Below are 19162 nucleotides of genomic sequence, written 5' to 3' on the forward strand. Positions count from 1 at the left end.
GGGTACTTACCCTCCTAATAGCTAGCTGGGGGGGGAGTCTCTTATGGTGTATTTGTTTGTATATATGTACATACATGTTTATTTTTTGTGTTTGCCTTCTACTATTTTGGAAACATTGGCATTTATCCAAAATTTAGCTTTCCAAGAGGGCAATTGGCATCTGGGGCAAGAAACACTGAGGAAAATGGCGTCGGCTGATGCCTTTATACCCGAAGACCAGCAGAGATGACGTCGGGTGAAGCGACATCAGCGAGCGGACCCGGACTTTGGAATCCGGCTGACCGAAGGGCTGCCTGACGACAGGACAACCCATTTGTTATGACTGCAGATGCTATCCAGTTCGGACATCTACATTTATGGTAGGTACAAAACTGTACTTTCTCTGCACTTCCTTTTGGCTTATCTGCTGCACCCAGGGTATTCACAAAGTGCCTAGCTCCAGCCATTGCATTTTGCAGGCAGAGAAATATTCAGATTTACCCATACGTGGACGACTGCCTGATTCAGGCGGACAGTCAGGACTTGCTATTACAGCACCTGGCATTTGTAGAGAGACTTCTGACTTCACTGGGGTTCACCATCGATGAGAAGAAATCACACCTAGTACCCTGCCAACAGATTGTATTCCTAGGAGCAGGTTTGAACACAACTTCCCAGATGGCATTCCTCACTCCAGAGAAGCCAATTTAATTGACAACTTACTTCAACCTACTGGCCACAAAAACTCAACTATCTGCAAGGAAAATACTGCAAGCTCTGGGGTTCATGGCCTCTTGCATTCTGTTAATTCCATATGCAAGATTGCATATGAGGAAACCTCAATGGTATCTAAAAAGTCTATTGTGTCAACATTCTCAGGACCTGGAAACAGTAATTCCTATCATCCCTTGTCTAAGGACAAAGTTCCTTTGGTGGGCAGAGGCCATCAACCACAACAAGGGGCACCCTTTCACTCTACCCCCTGCCACCCAAACCCTAACAACAGACGCATCAAACTATGCATGGGGGGCTCACATGGCAGGGCAGTGCATTCAGGGCAAATGAAACCCAAAGCAGATGCACCTGCATATCAATCAAAAAGAAATGTTCGCTGTACAGAGTGCTCTGAGAGCCTTCAAAGACCTTATTCTTCCAGGACAAACTATTGGTAAAGACAGAACACCACAGTTATGTGGTACATAAACAAGCAGGGGGCAACCCATTCCTACCCACTCTGCACACTAGCCATGGCTTTGTGGAACACAGCCTTGAGCAACCAAGTGCACCTACAAGCTTAATTCCTGCCAGGCAAGCTAAATTCACTGGAAGACGACTTAAGCAGATATCTCATGGACCCACACGAATGGAAACTGGAACCCAAAATATTCTAGCTCTTGAGGAACAAATGGGGGACTCCGGAGGTAGACCTGTTTGCTTCCCCTCGGAGCTCAAGTGAACAAATGCTGCACCAGAACTCCCCACAGTCAAGCTTGGAAAGTTGATACCCTGTCCTTTACCTGGGAAAGCCTCTCAGTCTGTGCTTTCCCCCCTCTGCCTCTCCTCTTGAAGATTCTACTAAAGATCAAACAGGACAAGCCAAGGATGATCCTGATTGCACCAGACTGGCCACGCCAGCACTGGTACCCTCTTTTGCGCAGTCTGACAGCGCTACAACCATGGCACCTACCTCAGACCCCTTCCCTGCTGTCCCAGCAGGCGGGCCAGATTCTTCACCCTCAGCTTCAAACCCTGAACCTTGCAGCCTGGCTAATCTCCAGAGCTCACCTCTAGCAACCCTCAGTAAGCAGGTGCTGGATGTCATTCTTGAGGTAAGGAGGCCTAGTACTACAAAATCCTATTCAGAAAAGTGGAAAAGATACTGTTCCTGGAGCCATTCTCAGGGGATGGGCACAACGGTGCCCAGCTTACCTCATATACTAGATTACATAACAGAAATGCTCCACAAGGGCCTATCTTTCTCTTTGATTAAGATTCATGCCTCAGCCATCTCCACTCTTTATAATACTGAGCCACCCCTCTTCTCTCATCCTGTGGTAAAACAATTCCTTAGAGGGGCCAAAAATTTAAGACCCCCCCCCCCCCGGAGAGTTCCCACTCCTACTTGGGACCTTAACTTTGTATTGGAAAAACGTACTCTTCCCCCCTTTAAACCTGCTGCTACAGCAGAGTTGAAATTCCTCTCTCTGAAAACAGCTTTACTTTTAGCCATCACTTTAGCTAGAAGAGTGTCTGAACTACAGGCCCTTATGGCAGTGAAATCCTTCATTATCTTCCATGCAGACAGGGTTTCCCTCAGGACTAAACCCATCTTTTATGCCCAAGGTGGTGTCCAGTGTGGCCTTAAACCAGTACATTCGTTTGCCTACTTTTTTTTCCGTAATCCTCAGAATAAGGGGGGAAAGGATACTGCATTCTCTGGATGTGCACAGACAACTTAGATTCTATTTAGACAGGACTAAGCCTTTCAGAAAATCTTACCAGCTGCTAGGCAGCTTTGCTGCAGGGGCAGACGGGAAGGCCATTTCAAAGCAAACCACTTCCAAATGGATAGCACACTGCATCCATTTCTGCTACAAGCACCATGGCAAGGGGATAAGAACACATTCCACTAGAGCTGCATCTACCTCTACTGCATTTCTCAGAGGAGTCTCTACCAGGGACATCCTGGAAGCTGCATCCTGGAGCTCTGTACATACTTTCACCAAGCATTACCACTTGCCTATCTTTTCTAAATCCAGAGCTGGATTTGCCACAGCAGTCTTACAGGGCCTGATTGCCAGCCCTAATGCTTCTTAATCTACCCCCACCCTTCCTTAGCTTTGAGAATCAACCCAAATGTGATGACTGCAACATTGAAACACGAAGAACATAGTACAGTTCTGTACACTTACCATAAATGTAGATGTTCGAATGTATTCACTGTTGCAGTCCTGGTTACCCTCCCTCCAGCCCCCTGATTGTCTTTGCTTTCACCTGTCCTTTTTGTTTGGCATATCTTATACTATGTGTATTTGCTTTTTGCTGGGGATGTTACACAATATAATATAATTGCTTCCTGTTGTGGGGGCACCTGACATCTGGGGCAAGAAGAACTGATGTAATGGCATTGGATGCATGTTTTATACCCCTGACCAGCTGACATCATGGAAGAAGCGACAGCATCGGACGCAGAAATCCCAAGACTCTGGTATTCAGGCCGACTGAGGCTACCTGCAGGCAGATAACCCATATGTGATGACTGCAACAGTGAATACACTCGAACATCTACATTTATGGTAAGTATACACAACTTTACTTTATGGTGAGTACATAATTTTAATTTGTTTGAAAGTAATTAGGAGGTAAAATGAAGAACATTTTAGGAGGTACATATTTAAAACCAGAAGTACTGTTCAACTTTTTTTTTATTCCAGATGTTGACTATGCCTCATGAAAAACATGTGTTTTTGACTTTGCCCGTTTTTATTAAGAATGACTATAGCATACAACATCTGTAGTTAATGCTCTGCTTTCTGATGTTTTGTTGACAGTAAATGAGCCATGTTTTGGAAGTTTGATCTACATACAACATCCCACATTGATACTTTGTTGGAACGGGATGATATTTCGCTGTTCGAAGTACTGGATGAGGAGGATGTCCTGCAGGAGTGCAAAGTTACTAACCGCAAATTGGTTGATTTCCTTATACGGCCACAAAACATGACTACCTTGGTCAACAGTATTACCGAGGAACCTCCGTGTGATGTGGATGAGAAAATACGATTCAAGTAAGCATTTTTTTGTTTCCTGAATACCAAGTTAATGATTGCTTCTGCTTCTATTGCCATTCAGTTTATTTCACGGCATGTGAATAACTTTAGTTTATTTTACTTGTAGTATAAATTACCATCATGTTTGTTGCACGTGTCTTGAGTGATCTTTGCTTTACTACAGTTATTCTTACAGTTCTGTTTTGTTTCTTCAAAGAAGTACGTGTTCATATTTCGTAAGTACTGTTGTGACCTTTTTTCTGGTCTTTGCAGCTGACCTGAGGTATTTGCATTTCCATATTAGAATCTCATATGACTGTTTTTATATTTAGACAGAGAAAGACAAAATATGCTGTTATCTCATCTCTGGGTGTATTTGTTTTATGTACTGCATGCAGTTGTATGTTTAATTGGAAGATCTGAAGTTGTTGTTTTCATTTGTTCTTCAACCTGTGGGACTCTGATCCGACTCGGCCGCATTTTCTAGCATCGGATCCGAGCTCCTCCCCTACTCATAATGGCCCTGTCTCCCTCCTCCCCTCAGATCTCATTTGCCGCATGTATAGCTAGCATCGTGGTCGTTACTCCAGGTTCCAGGTGAGTAGTTTATTGGAATTTTTTGGTCTGTTTCTTCTCTTCTCTGTGTCTTCTTGTTTCTTGTTCCTACTTTCATCCCTACCCTTGTGCTTAGGTGTCAGTCATCTTAACCCATTTAAAAAAAAAAAAAGCCCTCTCTTTCCTTTTTTTTTCACTTTCTTCTGACGTGTGTGTGTGTGTCTGTCTGTGCACCTTCCATTACCATGGTTGAAACCCCCAAGACAGGATTCTGGAAATGCGGACAGAAGCTTCCCCCTTCTGATGGCCGCACTTTGTGCGTGGTTTGCCTTGGGGTTCCCCACTTGTATACCTCCTCCTCGATCTGCACGGGATTCAACCCTCTCGCATTGATAGATAGGAGGAACAAGTTGATCCTCAGGGGCCTCCTTCCTCCACCTTCCTTGATGGCCCCTGCTTCAGCTTCCACCTCTACTGCGGCTTCCTTTGCCCCGGCCTCTGGGACTCAACCTCTCACTTCGAGATCCGGGGACAGGGAGAAGCACAAGCACTGGGACAGGCCTAGGAGGTGGTCCCCTGAACGCTCTTCCTCGGCTGATCTTGCCCAGCTGCCAGCCTGGGCTCCTCTTGGCTGCAGTCATCATACTTTTCCTCAGAGCCAGAGGTTTCCCTAGCCGATCCCTTTTATTGGCCTCTCCCCGGCACCTCTCCTGGTCAGTTTCCGTGGCTTCCTCTTCCCTGTCCACCCGCAAACTCTCTGAAGCTGAGGTGGACAGGATGATGTGGAAATTCATCCGGACAAAGATCCATATTGGGAGTCTTGCCTGCCCCTTTCACATACAGGCTTGGGAGCATGCAGTTCTGCTTTATGCCTATTACACCTTCTCCAATCTGACCCCCAATTTCGGAGTTCTTGGGTCTCAGGCCCATCTGCATCCAGATGTTGATGCCTACCTAGTACCTCGACGCCCACCATTGCCCTGAGCGGCTCGGTTCTGACTAGCTCAGAGCCGCCTGGGTCTTGGAGCTGTAGCCTCTGCACCAGATTCAAGGTTATGGTGTCGGCTCCGGGGCTTTCAGAGTCGGCCCTTCCACTTGGAGTCTCAGCAGTGGCAGGCTCAGGTCCGGCTCCCTCGTCGATGCAGAGGGAGACAGACCCAATCTTGGCCCCAGCTTCTGGGATTCATTCTCCTTCTGCTTTTGATGTGGTGGAGGGGGTCCTCCCGGTTCCATGGAGACCCTTGATGCTATTGTCCTTTCAGTCTGTCCTGGCTGTCTCTTTTTCTGGTCGGGATTCCGCCATCCTGCCCCCTCAGGGACAGCCTGTTGCCACTCCACCCGATAGAGTTCCCCCACGGGAACAGCCAGATGTTCCCGAGTCCTCCCCAGAGACACCCCTGAGGAGCCTCCTTGGAAAATGCATGTAAAAGAGGGCACTTGGACTCCCCACCAGAGTCCCTCACAGAAGACACAGATTGAGAGGAAGGGGAGGGTTCCCCTTGGTCACCCCCAGAAGATTTCTCCTTTGGAGACATTGTGGAAATCCTTCACTAGCGTGTGGGGGGGGGGTGGTCTGCCCAAAAACCCATCCTTGAATGTCTGTGTTTTTGGATGTGTTTGGCACAGGACCCTCTACCTTCTGGGTGTCCCCTCCTGTGGATCCAGTGGTGGATTTAATGACATCTCGGGCATGGAATGGGGCCTGACACAGTGGAACTATTCCTTAGCACCCCGACAGGATTTTGAGTGTGCCATCGGACAAGCAACACTGGTCTAAGGGGTCCCCGGTTGATGTCATGGTGGTGGTGGCAGCGGCCACCAAGAAAGAGCTCGCTTAGGAGAGATCTGCAGTCCTTCGTCTGGACTGGGAGTCCTGGGTCATGGACCATTTTGGAAAGTGGGTCTACGATTCGGCTTTGTTCGCGGTATGTACGCTGAACTATATGGCACATGTGATCAGACTTCAGCGAGACCTGGTCAGGGAGGTAGCTGAGTCTGCCCCAGGGTCCATCTCAGCGGAGGAGTAGAAGGTGTTCTCCACCCGTATGGCCACCCTCACTTCTGTTTCCAACACCTCTATGCAGCTCTCCTGTCCCACACTACTGAAGGTGCCACTAGAGCGGCCAGTACAGGCGTTGCCATCAGGCGTCAGCCTAGTTCCAGGTTTGTGCATTTTCGGAGCCCTTCAAGGCATCTTTCACCAGTGCCCCATATGATGGTTCCACTCTCTTTGGAAACACTATACACAGAACGTTGGTCAAAGACTGGAAGACCTTGTCTGCCGTTGGGATCCACTTCTCAACCCCTCAATGATCCTTTTCCCGGAATCAGCAAGGGGTGAAGAAAATGTGGATGCTCTTTGTGTTCCATTGTTGCAGTCATCACATTTGAGATGTCCTTCATGGATGCATCTGCAGTCATAACAAGTGGGTTGTCCTGTCGTCAGGCAGCCCTGCAGTCGGCCGGATTCCAAAGTCCGGGTCCGGCTTCGGCTGATGTCGCACTCCACCCGACGTCATCTCTGTTGGTCTTCGGGTATAAAAGCATCAGCCGATGCCATTTTCCTCAGTCTTTCTTGCCGTGGCGCCCAAGCAGAAGCTGTTCGCAAGTGCCGGTCGCTCGGATCCAGAGATTACTTCTACCGAATACTCTTCGAAGACTTCTAAAGCTAAGTACCCCGTTGGGGACTCTTTCTTGCCTCAGCCGATGTCAGAAAAAGTTAACAATTGTTTAACCTGTGGGAAACAAATACCTCATAAAGATTTCCACTCTTACTGTCTGCCTTGTTTAGGCCCAGCCCACGACGTAGCAGCCTGTTCGCCTGTGCCTCTTTCAACCGACGACGCTTAGGCGTCGGTCGGAGTTCGCAGAACAGTTTTGCGGTACTGATTTTGCGTACATTATGCCGCCGGATCCTCCGACTACCCAATCTTCCAAAAAACGCAAAGATAAAGCCCGACACTGGCGGTCCGCGGTTACGGCCGAAACCACGGCAAAGCAAACGCGAAGTGTCTCGGTTTCGGCGAAACCGAAAACTGCTCAAAGTACAGCTGAACCTATTCTTACAACTGAGGCCCCTGCTACAATTCTTGAATCGACCTCAGAAATTTTACCCACTACGGTGGTTGACTTATCAGACACCATCCCTTGGATGTCTCTACCCCAGCACGTGGTGCTGCTAGGCCTCCAGCAGCCATGTCCATTAAGGCCTTCGCCAGGGCTAAAGCAGCCAAGACTACTAAATCAGTGCCTGTTAAACCCCCTCATCCAGGCCCTCTTCTAGTTCTCAAATGCTTTCTTTGGCAGAAGATTTAATTTCTTTAATTAGAGGATCTCAATCTCACCCAGACAGGGCCTCAGCCCCCAGAGAAGAGACCTAGGGCAGAGCCCCCTGAGCCAGTGTCTTCTGATGATTCTGCTGATGAATCAGACATAACTGACCAGCCTGAGGCTCCCTTCTCCAATTTTGAAGATTCTGATGCTGAAGAATCCATTCCAGCTGCTTCCCCACCAGAAGAATTCTCCTTTGGGGAAACCTTGCATGCCATGCGAGAACAGTTCCAATGGCAGCAACAGGATTTTTCAGACTCCAGAAAAAGACTTAGGACCTTTCTGCACCTCCCACAGCACAGGCCCTTAGCTATACCTCCTGTTCTCTCTGTGGTGGATGATGCTTTCAATGATGTTTGCTCCGCTCCAGATTCGTTACCCCAGCCCCTGCCAAACCAGACAGATTTTACAGGGTGCCAGATACTCATCACCACCTTTACAAGGCCCCACTTGCAGACCCAGAAACTATATCCCAGGGTCCCAAGGCAGTAGCGACCACAGCTAAAAACCCTATTCCTTCTGAAAGGGAAGCAAGATCACTAGACAGATGGGTTAAGAAGGTCTACACTTCAGCTACTCTCTCAGCTAGAGCTTTAAACTGTCAGTTTCACATGATACAATACCAAGAGTTTATGCTTGATCAGTTAACTAAAAAACTAACTACTGATGAATCTCTTGATAAGAAATATGTATTAGAGATGGTAAATAACATACAACAGATTAGCAACCATTCCTTAAAATGTGGCTATGATGCACTGGAGGCTTCATTTAGATCAGCCATGACAGGCACAGTGATAAGAAGGCATGCATGGCTAAAGGAACAAGCTTTACCGGATCATGTTAAAGCTAAGTTGCTAGATGCTCCTATGGACAAGACAAGTTTGTTTGGTACACCTGCCCAGCAGGTTATGAAGAAAATGGAAGAAAAGGCAAAATCTGTTCAAACTGTTAAAGATTTCTTGCAGGTTCAACCCCAAGGTTTAGCAGGAACTGGCCTGCCAAAATTGGTCCTTTCCTGACTCCACAAAATTTCAAAGGGGCAGGAATAGACGCTCCAGAGGCAGAAACCAATCCAGAGGAGGTGCCTACAGAGGACGACAGTGGCAAGGTAACAACAGAGGCACAGACACAGCCACTGCCACTACATCAGCACAACCACAGTGACTTAATCCTAAATCCGCCTACCAGGGAACAAATAGCAGCTCCTCTAGGCGGAAAGTTAACCTTATTTTCAAAGAACTGGCACTACATAACAAAAGACAAGTGGATTTTACAAACCATAGATCAAGGTTACCGGTTTCACTTCCACACTTTACCAGTCAAAAGAGGAATGCCAAATCTACCTCCAAATCAAAAACAGAGGCTCTACGCCAGATAATGGAGTTAGCAAACATGAGAGCTGTGGAAAGAGTGCCAACAGCAGAACAAGGAAAGGGGTTCTACTCCAGACTATTCCTAGTTCCAAGAAAGGAAAAAGTTGGAGACCAATTCTAGACCTGTCCACCTTAAATACATACATCATTGTCCCAAAATTCAAAATGCTGACCCTACAGCAACTTCTTCCCATGCTGGGCAAGGAGTCTTGGCTGGTAACTCTAGATCTCAAGGAGGCATACCTGCACGTCCCCATTCGACCAATCTGCAGAAGATACCTCAGATTTCTTGCAGGATCAGAGCACTATCAATTCTCAGCATTGCCCTTTGGCTTATCTACTGCCCAGAGTATTCACAAAATGCCTGGCATCAGTAATCGCCATTGCAGACTACAGGGAATTCAAATTTACCCATACCTGGACGACTGTCTGCTACAAGGGGACAACAAAAGCAAGCTGACAACAGATTTACAAAGGGTCATTTACTTGCTACAAGGACTGGGATACACAGTCAATTTACAAAAGTCAAGGCTGATACCATCCCAAACAAGGACATTCTTGGGCTGAATTGGACACAGTACAACAAATGGCATTCCTGACTACAGAAAAACAAAAAGAACTTCCTCTTTACTTCTTGGCACTAACAAAACTGAACAAGTTAACAGCAAGAAAATTTCTACAGGCCTTGGGCTTCATGGCATCATGCATAATCTTGGTCCCATTTGCCAGACTACATATGAGGAAACTACAGTGGTACCTAAAGAATTTATGGTCCCAACACAGACACAGTCTAGAAACAGAAATCCCACTAATTCCATGCTTAAAACAGGAGTTCCTATGGTGGGCTCAGGCATGCCAGTCAAACCCAGGCCTGCCCTTCCGCAGATGTCAACCAAGCCAGACCATCACAACAGACGCTTCAGACCTAGGATGGGGGGCCCACATGCTAGACAAATGCGTGCAAGGATTGTGGACACAGGATCAACTTCACCTGCACATCAATCTAAAAGAAATGCTGGCAGTAAAACTGGCAATCCAAAAGTTCAAACCATTCCTCAAAGAGGGCCAGTTGATGATAAGGACAGACAACACCACAGTCATGTGGTACATCAACAAACAGGGAGGCACTCATTCATACCCCTATGCAGAATGAACTTGGAGCTGTGGACACTGGCACTGAGCTACAACATTCAGTTACAGGCAATATTTGTACCGGGAAAGACAATACTCTAGCAGACATACTAAGCAGAACCACTTCGATGCCCACGAATGGAAGTTGCACCGGACATCTTCAAGACCATCTCAAAGAAATGGGGAATGCCACAGATAGACCTATTCGCATCACCTCTCAATCACCAGCTCAAAAATTCTGCACAAGGACATTCCACCCACTAGCATGGAAAGTGGACTCACTCTCCTTCAACTGGAAAGGCCTAACAGCATATGCATTCCCACCTCTTCCTTTGATACACAAGGTACTACTAAAAATCAAGGAAGAACGTCCAAGGATAATCCTGATAGCCCCAAACTGGCCAAGACAACACTGGTACCCACTACTGAAGAGCATGTCTCGGAACAACATGTGGCCAATACCCTGATGCCTTTGATGTTAACTCAGAACAACTACAGCATCATACATCCAAACCTAAAACGCTGCAACTGACTGCATGGAACATCACATAGCAGCAGCTAATCCAGAACTTTCCCAAAGAGTTAAAGACATTATTCTTGAAGCACGCAGACCTTCAACAAGAAAGAACTATGCTGGAAAATGGAAAAGGTTTGTCATTTGGAGTACCGAAGAGGAAAAGATGTGTCAAACATAGATATGCCTAACATTCTGGAGTATCTGGCGAACTTCTTCATTCAGGCCTGTCCTACTCCTCCATCAAGATACATGCATCAGCTATTTCAGCAGAATACAGCTTTGATCCACCTGTTTTTCGCACCCTTTGCTCAGGCAGTTCCTCAGAGGAATCAAGAATGTAAAACCTCCAAGGAAACCACCATTACCAGCTTGGGACTTAAACTTTGTGCTAGAAAAGTTGACACTAGCACCCTTTGAACCAGCAGCAACAGCAGACCTACAACACCTGTCATGGAAAACTGCTTTCCTACTGGCAATTACTTCAGCAAGGAGGGTTTCAGAACTACAGGCCTTAATGGCAGTGCAACCCTTCCTAATCTTCCACCAAGATAGAGTGTCCTTGAGGACTAATCCTACATTTATGCCTAAGGTGGTATCCAGAGTATCTTTAAACCAGGCAATCCACCTACCTACCTTCTTTCCCAACCCACAAAACAGAGGGAAAGAATACTGCATACCTTGGATGTACATAGACAGCTACGCTACTACTTGGACAGAACAAAAAATAGCAGAAAGACTGACCAACTTTTGTAGCCTATGCAACAGGAAGGGAAGGAAAAGCTATTTCCAAACAGACAATCTCCAAATGGATAGGAAATTGCATACGATACTGTTACTCCTTCCATGGAAAACCAATTCCACAGAACATAAGACCTCATTCTACAAGGGCAACAGCCACTACCACAGCCTTCTTACGAGGAGTGGCAACCAAAGACATTATTGAGGCGGCTACTTGGACCTCCGTGCATACATTTGCCAAGCATTATAATTTGCCTCTTTATTCCAGATCCCGAGCAGGGTTTGCCACTGCTGTACTGCAAGGGATCCTAAACACACCATAATCTACCTTTTCCTCCTCCCTAGTTGGCTATGGTATTCTACCCACTTGTTATGACTGCAGATGCATCCATGAAGGACATAGTACAGTTTTGTACCTACCATAAATGTAGATGTCCGAACTGGATAGCATCTGCAGTCAGGATTACCCTCCTCCTTCCCTCTGTGGTACTCCTAGGTGTTTACCCTCCTAATAGCTAGCTGTCGGGGGGGAGTCTTTTATGGTGTATTTGTTTGTATATATGTACATATATGCTTATTGTTGTGTTTACCTCTATCTATTTGGAAACATTGGCATCTATCCAAATTTTACCCTGCAAGAGGGCTACTGGCATCTGGGGCAAGAAACACTGAGGAAAATGGCGTCGGCTGATGCTTTTATACCCGAAGACCAACAGAGATGACGTCGGGTGGAGTGCGACATCAGCCGAAGCCGGACCCGGACTTTGGAATCCGGCCGACTGCAGGGCTGCCTGACGACAGGACAACCCACTTGTTATGACTGCAGATGCTATCCAGTTCGGACATCTACATTTATGGTAGGTACAAAACTGTACTTTATCTGCCTGCAGGTAGCCCTCATTCGGCCTGAATACCAGAGTCTTGGGATTTCTGCGTCAGATGCTGTCGCTTTTTCCATGACGTCAGGGGTATAAAACATGCAGCCAACGCCATTACGTCAGTCTTTCTTGCCCTGCGAATCCCCAAAGCAGAAGCAGTTCACAAGTGCTGGTCGGCCGCCTCCTGAAATTTTCCTTTCTTGAGTTTGAGACCTGAAGTCTTCAAAAAGATAAGTGCCCTGTTGGGGATCCTTTTTTCGTGCTCTAACCGATGTCAGAAAAAATTAATAATTGTCTTGCCTGTGTTAAGCAATAAGCTCACAGAGTTTTTCATTCTTATTGTGTCACCTGTTTAGGCCCAGACCATGACGTTTCTCGCTGTTGGTTTTGTGCCTTGTTCAACACCCGAACTATTCTTTGTTGGGCTACTTTTGGCAGTAAATTCTTTCAGTCTCTATCTCCGTATTCCGAAATGGCTTCAGTAAGCCATCCGACTACTGATCTTCCGAAAAAAAAACGTAAGGATAAAAACAGAGACAGACCGCATAGGTTCAAAACTGCCGACGATGCTACCGTTAAGCTAGTCGGCAGTCCACTGGGACTCAGTGAGGTGCTTTCGCAGCCCCTGATTTCTGCTTCTACAGATTCGCAGGCCTCTACTGAGACCCATTCGGAGTCCAGTCTGCCGCGAGATGCTTCTTCGACTGTGGAACCTGCAGATGTCTCTACCTTGAATGGGTCCCGAGCCGCTGTGCAGGCACCGGCTTCTGAGGGTGTTTTCAGGCCTTCCGATTTTTATATTAAACTGATGATTTTGTTTCAAACCAAAAATACAGAATTTCTCAGGCCTAGAGTTCGCACTACGCCTAGTAAACCGACGACCAAAGCCCATTCTCAGGCCCACATGCCACAAAAACAAATGCTTAGAATGGCTGAAGACCTTATTACTTTAATTAGGGGAAGTCGGCCTTCCCCCTCAAAAAGACCAAAAACTGATTTTCCTTCTGATTCTTGAGATCAGGAGTCTGATAACTCTGGCCCTTCTGATTGCCAGGACATACCCTTATCTATTTATGAGGATTCTGATGCAGAGGATTCCATTCCCTCTGCTTTCCCACCAGAAGACTTTTCTTTTGGTGAAACCCTGCATACCCTTAGAGAGCATTTCTGCTGGGAGAGCCAGGAGTACTCTCAATCCAAAAAGAGACTCAGGGAATGTTTAAACTTGTCTCAGCACAGGCCTCTAGCTATCCCTCCTGTTCTAGAAATTGTGGATGATGTCTTCTTGGAATCCAGCCTTACCCCTGATACTTTGCCACCAGCTCCTAGAAAACCTGACAGGTACTGCAGAGTACCTGACTCTCTCTCAAAATTCTATTTAAGAATCCTACTGTGGATCCAGAGACCATTTCCCAGGGACCTAAAGGCATTATGACTACTACAGCCAAAAAAACCCACCCTTTCGGGCAGGGATTCTAGGGCTGTAGACAGATGGGGAAAGAAGGTATATACCTCTGCTACTCTTGCCATCAGGGCTTTAAATTGCCAGTTTCATATGTTAAAATATCAGCAACATATTATGGAGTTAATTAAACAGAAAATGATGTTGATTCCCGATTGTGCAAAACATAAAGATTTACAAGAGTTCTGCTAATCAAGTTGGTAAACATACTTTGCAATGTGGTTTTGATGCCTTAGAAGCATCTTGCAGGGCTGTTGTCACTGGGCCTGTTCTTAGAAGGCATGCTGGCTTAAGGAACATAACTTGCCAGACCATGTCAAAGCAAAATTACTAGATGCACTATTAAACCGAGAGCGTCTATTTGGCAATAAAGCAGAAGTCGTCCTCAAAAGGATGGAGGAGAAAGCTAAATCTATGCAAACTGTTAAAAGATTTCTTACAAATACAGCCATTTAGATTCAGTAGGCATTGGCCTTCTAAAAACTGGTCTTTTCCAGTCCCCCCCAGACCTTCTCAGTCCAAACCCAGGGGCAGCAAACTTTTGTCCCCAGCAAACATATGGACCTGGTACAATGTATTAAGGACCTTAAACTATTTGTTAGAAAATTAAATCTTAATATTCTCTTAGGAGACTCTCCAGCACTAACTAACACACTTAAAGTGGTTAGTGAATATAACCCTACTTTACATCCAACACTGTATATGTTTGAACAATTAATGGAACTAGATTTACGTAGTATAAATAGTAGCCCACACAATAAAATTTTCTGTGAAACACGGAAACACAGTAACATCAGTAGTGATGAAACAACAGCTTTGTCTTTATTTAAAACACTTAACATTAGAGCTATTAAGCCAGACAAAGGTGGTGGGCTGACTTTATTTAATAACTATGACTATGTTGATAGAGTTGAGAAAATTTTGAATAATGAAACATATAAAGAAGTGTCTGTTAATGAGGTGAATACTGCTTATAGAATGATTAAGGGTTACTAGAGCGACTTATTTTATGGATGGATACATAGACTTGGACAAATACCAATATATCACTATAAACTGGCCAAAGAGCCCTATTATGTTTGCAACGCCTAAAATACATAAAAACATCTTGGACCCTCCTTTTAGACTATTAATAGACGGACGAAACTCTATTACTTATGCATCTGCCAAACTAGTAGATAGCATTTTGAAAAAATATCTGGTGACGGAACCACAAGTCTGTAAAGACTCGTGGTCTTTCCTAGGGAACCTTGACAACACTCCTTATAGAGAAGGATACAACTTCGTCACTATAGATGTTATAGATTTGTATACGTCCATTCCTCACCTAGAAGCTATTGAATGGGTCAATTTATTTCTTATTAAGAAAGGAGCACCAGCTAATGAAATATTTACAGTCACAACTTTATTAGATATTATTTTGACGAACAACTTTTTTACATTTAACAACAAGTTATACTTGCAGAGATGTGGTGTTGCAATGGGATCCCCATGTGGGGCTAGTTTAGCTAATACGGTAATGGTGTATTGGGAAAATTATTACATCTTTCAGAACACTGAGTGGATTTCACATATACAGTATTACACTCAGTTTCTTGACGACATTTTTATTTTATTTCAGGGAGATAAGAGAATAGCAGAGGATTTCTTACATTATTTGAACAATACTACAGACTTTCTTAAATTTACTCTAAATTTTCAAATACAGTCTATAAATTACTTGGATGTAAATTTATGTAAAGATCAAGTTAATAAGCAGTATTTTTCTAAAATACACAGAAAAGACACCTTCTGCAACTCTTACCTTCACTATACAAGCCTTCACCCTTATTCACAGAAGAAGGCTATAGTGAAGGGACAGCTTATTCGGGCAGCCCGTATGACTACTCTCTCTAGGGACTTTGAACTAGAGTGTGACCTTTTAACAACATTCTTTTTTGAGAGAGGTTACCCGAATGAGTTAATAAATGAGATGGTTCAAGAAGTAAGATATAAAAGAGACAACGGTACACTATTACCTATTCTTAATCAAGCTGACAACAGATGTCCTAACTTAGAGACTATAGTTAACCTTGATAACTCATTAATAGAATCAGAAACTTTTGAGAATGAAGTACAACATACTAACAATTTTAAAACAAGCTTTATCACAACATATAGTATGGACAGTACTATTACTAAAAAGATACTTTTTAAAAATTGGACTATAATACAACAAGACAGAAATATCAACTCTAAATTTTTAGAACATCCTAGAGTTGTATACAGAAGGGGTAAAAACATGAAAAACATACTGGAGACTAACATAACAAATAGTTTTAGTAGAAGAAAAGGCATGGTAAATTGTGGAAGCTGTAATATGTGTAAGCACATGTGTTGTGGAGAATTTGCTATTATTAATAATACAAAATATAAAGTAAAATATAAACTCAACTGTAACTCAAAACTCATAGTATATGTAGCTTTATGTACATCATGTTCAGCTTTCTATATAGGAAAGACTGAAAGGCACTTTAAAGAAAGAGTTTATGAACACACATATGCTATATTAAACAACAAGGTAGAAAATGCTTTATTTAAACACATTTCAGCCAACCCGGGTCATAATTTTAAGTTTATGGCCTTAGACCAGATTCAGACTAACATTAGAGGTGGTCCTTACAATTTATTATTAGAAGATCGAGAATTAACATGGCAGTGGCGGACTAATGCCTTTGTAAAACCAGGTCTTAATGACCACTGTAACATCAGCTGTTTGCTGAAATTAAGGAGTTTAGGTAGGAAATAAAATATAATAAATGGAACTAAATAATATCTTTATACTTTGTAGGGTTTACCTTAATTTTACATATAACATAAAATTTATAAAATTTATAACTATAAACAATAAATTAACAACATAATTAAGAAATTAATATCTAGTATAGTAAAACAAAAATTTAGTTGTCTGTGTATCATAGGATTTTTAACAGAAAGTAGGATACTGCGTTTAATTTAATTTAGTTTTTGCTTACCGGTATGGGTATTCGTAATGTTGGTGTACTTAGTGTATATGAAGTAATATTTAAGCGCATTAATAGAATACACATGAACTAGGTAGTTTTTAATTAAAATTTAAATTAAATTTTTGTTAACTTAGGATGATTTAATAGTAATATGATTGTATTATTTTAGAAACTTTCTATATGTGATTGTGTGTCCATATTATTGTACTTAGTTGTTGGAATAAGTTATGTGTATACATAATATCGTATTTACTGTGAGTTGGTGTTTACTTAATATTTAAACATACTACATCACTTTAAATTTGAATTGATTTTTAATTGATTTGCTTAAGTGATGTTAGTATAAATACCTAATTAGGAACAGTTAATTATGTCTGAGGAAGTTGCTCAAACATTGAGCGACGAAAAGCGCTTTACATCCAATAAATCTGTGTTGTTTTTATCTTCCGTGGCTCGTTGAATTTAGCTTTTACCAGGGGCAGCAGACCACCAAGACTACAATCTCAGGGTATGCACAGATTAAAGCAATGGGGTGCTCCCATGTCCAAAACAGGGAGTAGTAAGCTGCCATCCTGTGGTAAAATCTCACAGTGACTTATCATTAACTCTTCCAAACCTTGCCCAAGTACTTGCACCTTTAGGAGGGAAACGTGCCTTGCATGCAAAAAACAGAGTACATTGCCCAGGACAGATGGGTCTTCAACATTGTTCCCCAGGGATACAGATTCCACTTCCACTAACTCCCAACCCCAAGCAGATGGCCACACCTCCCCCCAAACCAGTGGGCAGAGGCCCAAAAGCAAGTACTTTCTGTTCTCAGTATCAAGGCTATTCAAAATGTCCCAGTAGAACAGAGGGGACAAGGCTTTTATTCCAGACTGTTTCTGGTATCCAGAAAAGAAAACTCTTGGCATCCTATCCTGGATCTGTCTGTTCTCAACACCTTTCTGGTGGTTCCAAAATTCAGAATGCTTACTCTCCAACAGCTACTTCCTATGTTAGCCAAGGACTGTTGGCTAGCAACCCTAGACTAAAGGAGCTTATCTGCACATCCCCATAAGGGAATCTTGCAGGAAATACCAATGTTGTTCACAGTGTTTCACTGTTGCAGTCCTTACACTTGGGTTATCCTGCTGGCAGGCTACCCGCAGTCGGCCTGAATTCCGAAGTCTTGGTCCGGCGTCGGTTGATGTCGCCTCTTCCCTGACGTCGGTGCGCCAGGGGTATAAAAGATGCAGCCAACGCCATTTTCTTCAGGCTTTCTTGCCGCGCGGTGCCCGAAGCAAAAGCAGTTTGCAAGTGCCGGTCGGCCGACTCCTGAGATTTTCGATATTGAATTTCAGATCCGAAGTCTTCTATAAAGCTAAGTACCCCGTTGGGGAAACTTTTTTCTTGCTCCAGACCGATGTCAGAAAAAGGTAACAATTGTATTTCTTGTGGGAAGCAAATACCTCATAAGGGTTTTCATTCTTACTGTATTCCTTGCCAAGGCCCTGACCACAACGTTGCTAGTTGTCGGTTTTGTGCTAGATTTAACCAATGCACTATTAAGCGTCTGTACGATTTTGCTTTTCATTACTTTGGCCGAAGGTTTAACTACATAATGCCGTCAGAACAGCCGACCGGAATTCATAAAAAGCGCAAGGAAAAAGAAAAGGACAGGCATCCGAGGTCCAAAACCAACGACGAAGCCTCTTCTAGGCCATTCGCCGGTTGACCGCTTCTCAGTGAGGTGCTTTCGCAGCCCCTGACACCCGCTACCTCAGAGCCACAGGCTGCCTCCGACTCCCACGTGGAGACAGCTAGGCCTCAGGATACTCAAGGTATTGGGCCTTCGGAAATTAATCCCTCAGATGGGTCCGGAGCCGCTGAGCCGGCATCGGCTTCTGAGAGTGTTTTCAGACCTACACAGCTTTATATCAAGCCAACTTCAGCATCAAAGACAAAGACTAAAACAGTTTTAAAGACAAAGAAACAAGTACAGCATTCTCCAGGACAGACTTCCATGCCTAAGAAACAGATGCTCAAAATGGCCGAAGACCTAATTACTTTGATCAGGGGTCCCCCCCCCCCTCGATAAGAGGCTTAGGCAAGACACCGAATATGATTCCTCTGATGAGGTTTCCATTTCCTCTGACTCCTCTTCAGAACAGAGATACTCTATTCCTCCCTATGAGGATTCTGATGCTGAAGAATCTATTCCTTCAGCTTCTCCTCTTGAGGATTACTCATTTGGGGAAACCCTGCATACCATGAGGGAGCATTTCCACTGGGAGAGCCAAGATTATTCAGATTCTAAGAAAAGGCTCAGGGACTTTCTTTTACTACCTCAGCACAGACCTCTTGCTATTCCTCCTGTTCTAGACATTGTAGATGATGTATTTTCAAAGTCCGGCCTGTCTCCCGACTCTTTTTACCTCCTGC

At 44.2% G+C, this 19162-nt stretch overlaps 1 protein-coding gene across 1 annotated transcript in view; it reads left to right on the top strand.

Annotated features, from left to right (window-relative positions):
• PPP6R1 (protein phosphatase 6 regulatory subunit 1) overlaps positions 1 to 19162 on the top strand; it is a 3522349-nt gene that overhangs the window by 297223 nt on the left and 3205964 nt on the right. The window contains exon 2 of the mRNA XM_044059463.1: positions 3531 to 3767. Coding sequence (XP_043915398.1) covers positions 3541 to 3767 — 227 coding nt within the window. The 5' untranslated portion in view covers positions 3531 to 3540. The remainder of the gene's footprint in view (positions 1 to 3530; positions 3768 to 19162) is intronic.

Source organism: Protopterus annectens, chromosome 17.part0, assembly GCF_019279795.1.
Source record: "Protopterus annectens isolate FY-2018-M chromosome 17.part0, PAN1.0, whole genome shotgun sequence".
NCBI lineage: Eukaryota > Metazoa > Chordata > Ceratodontiformes > Protopteridae > Protopterus > Protopterus annectens.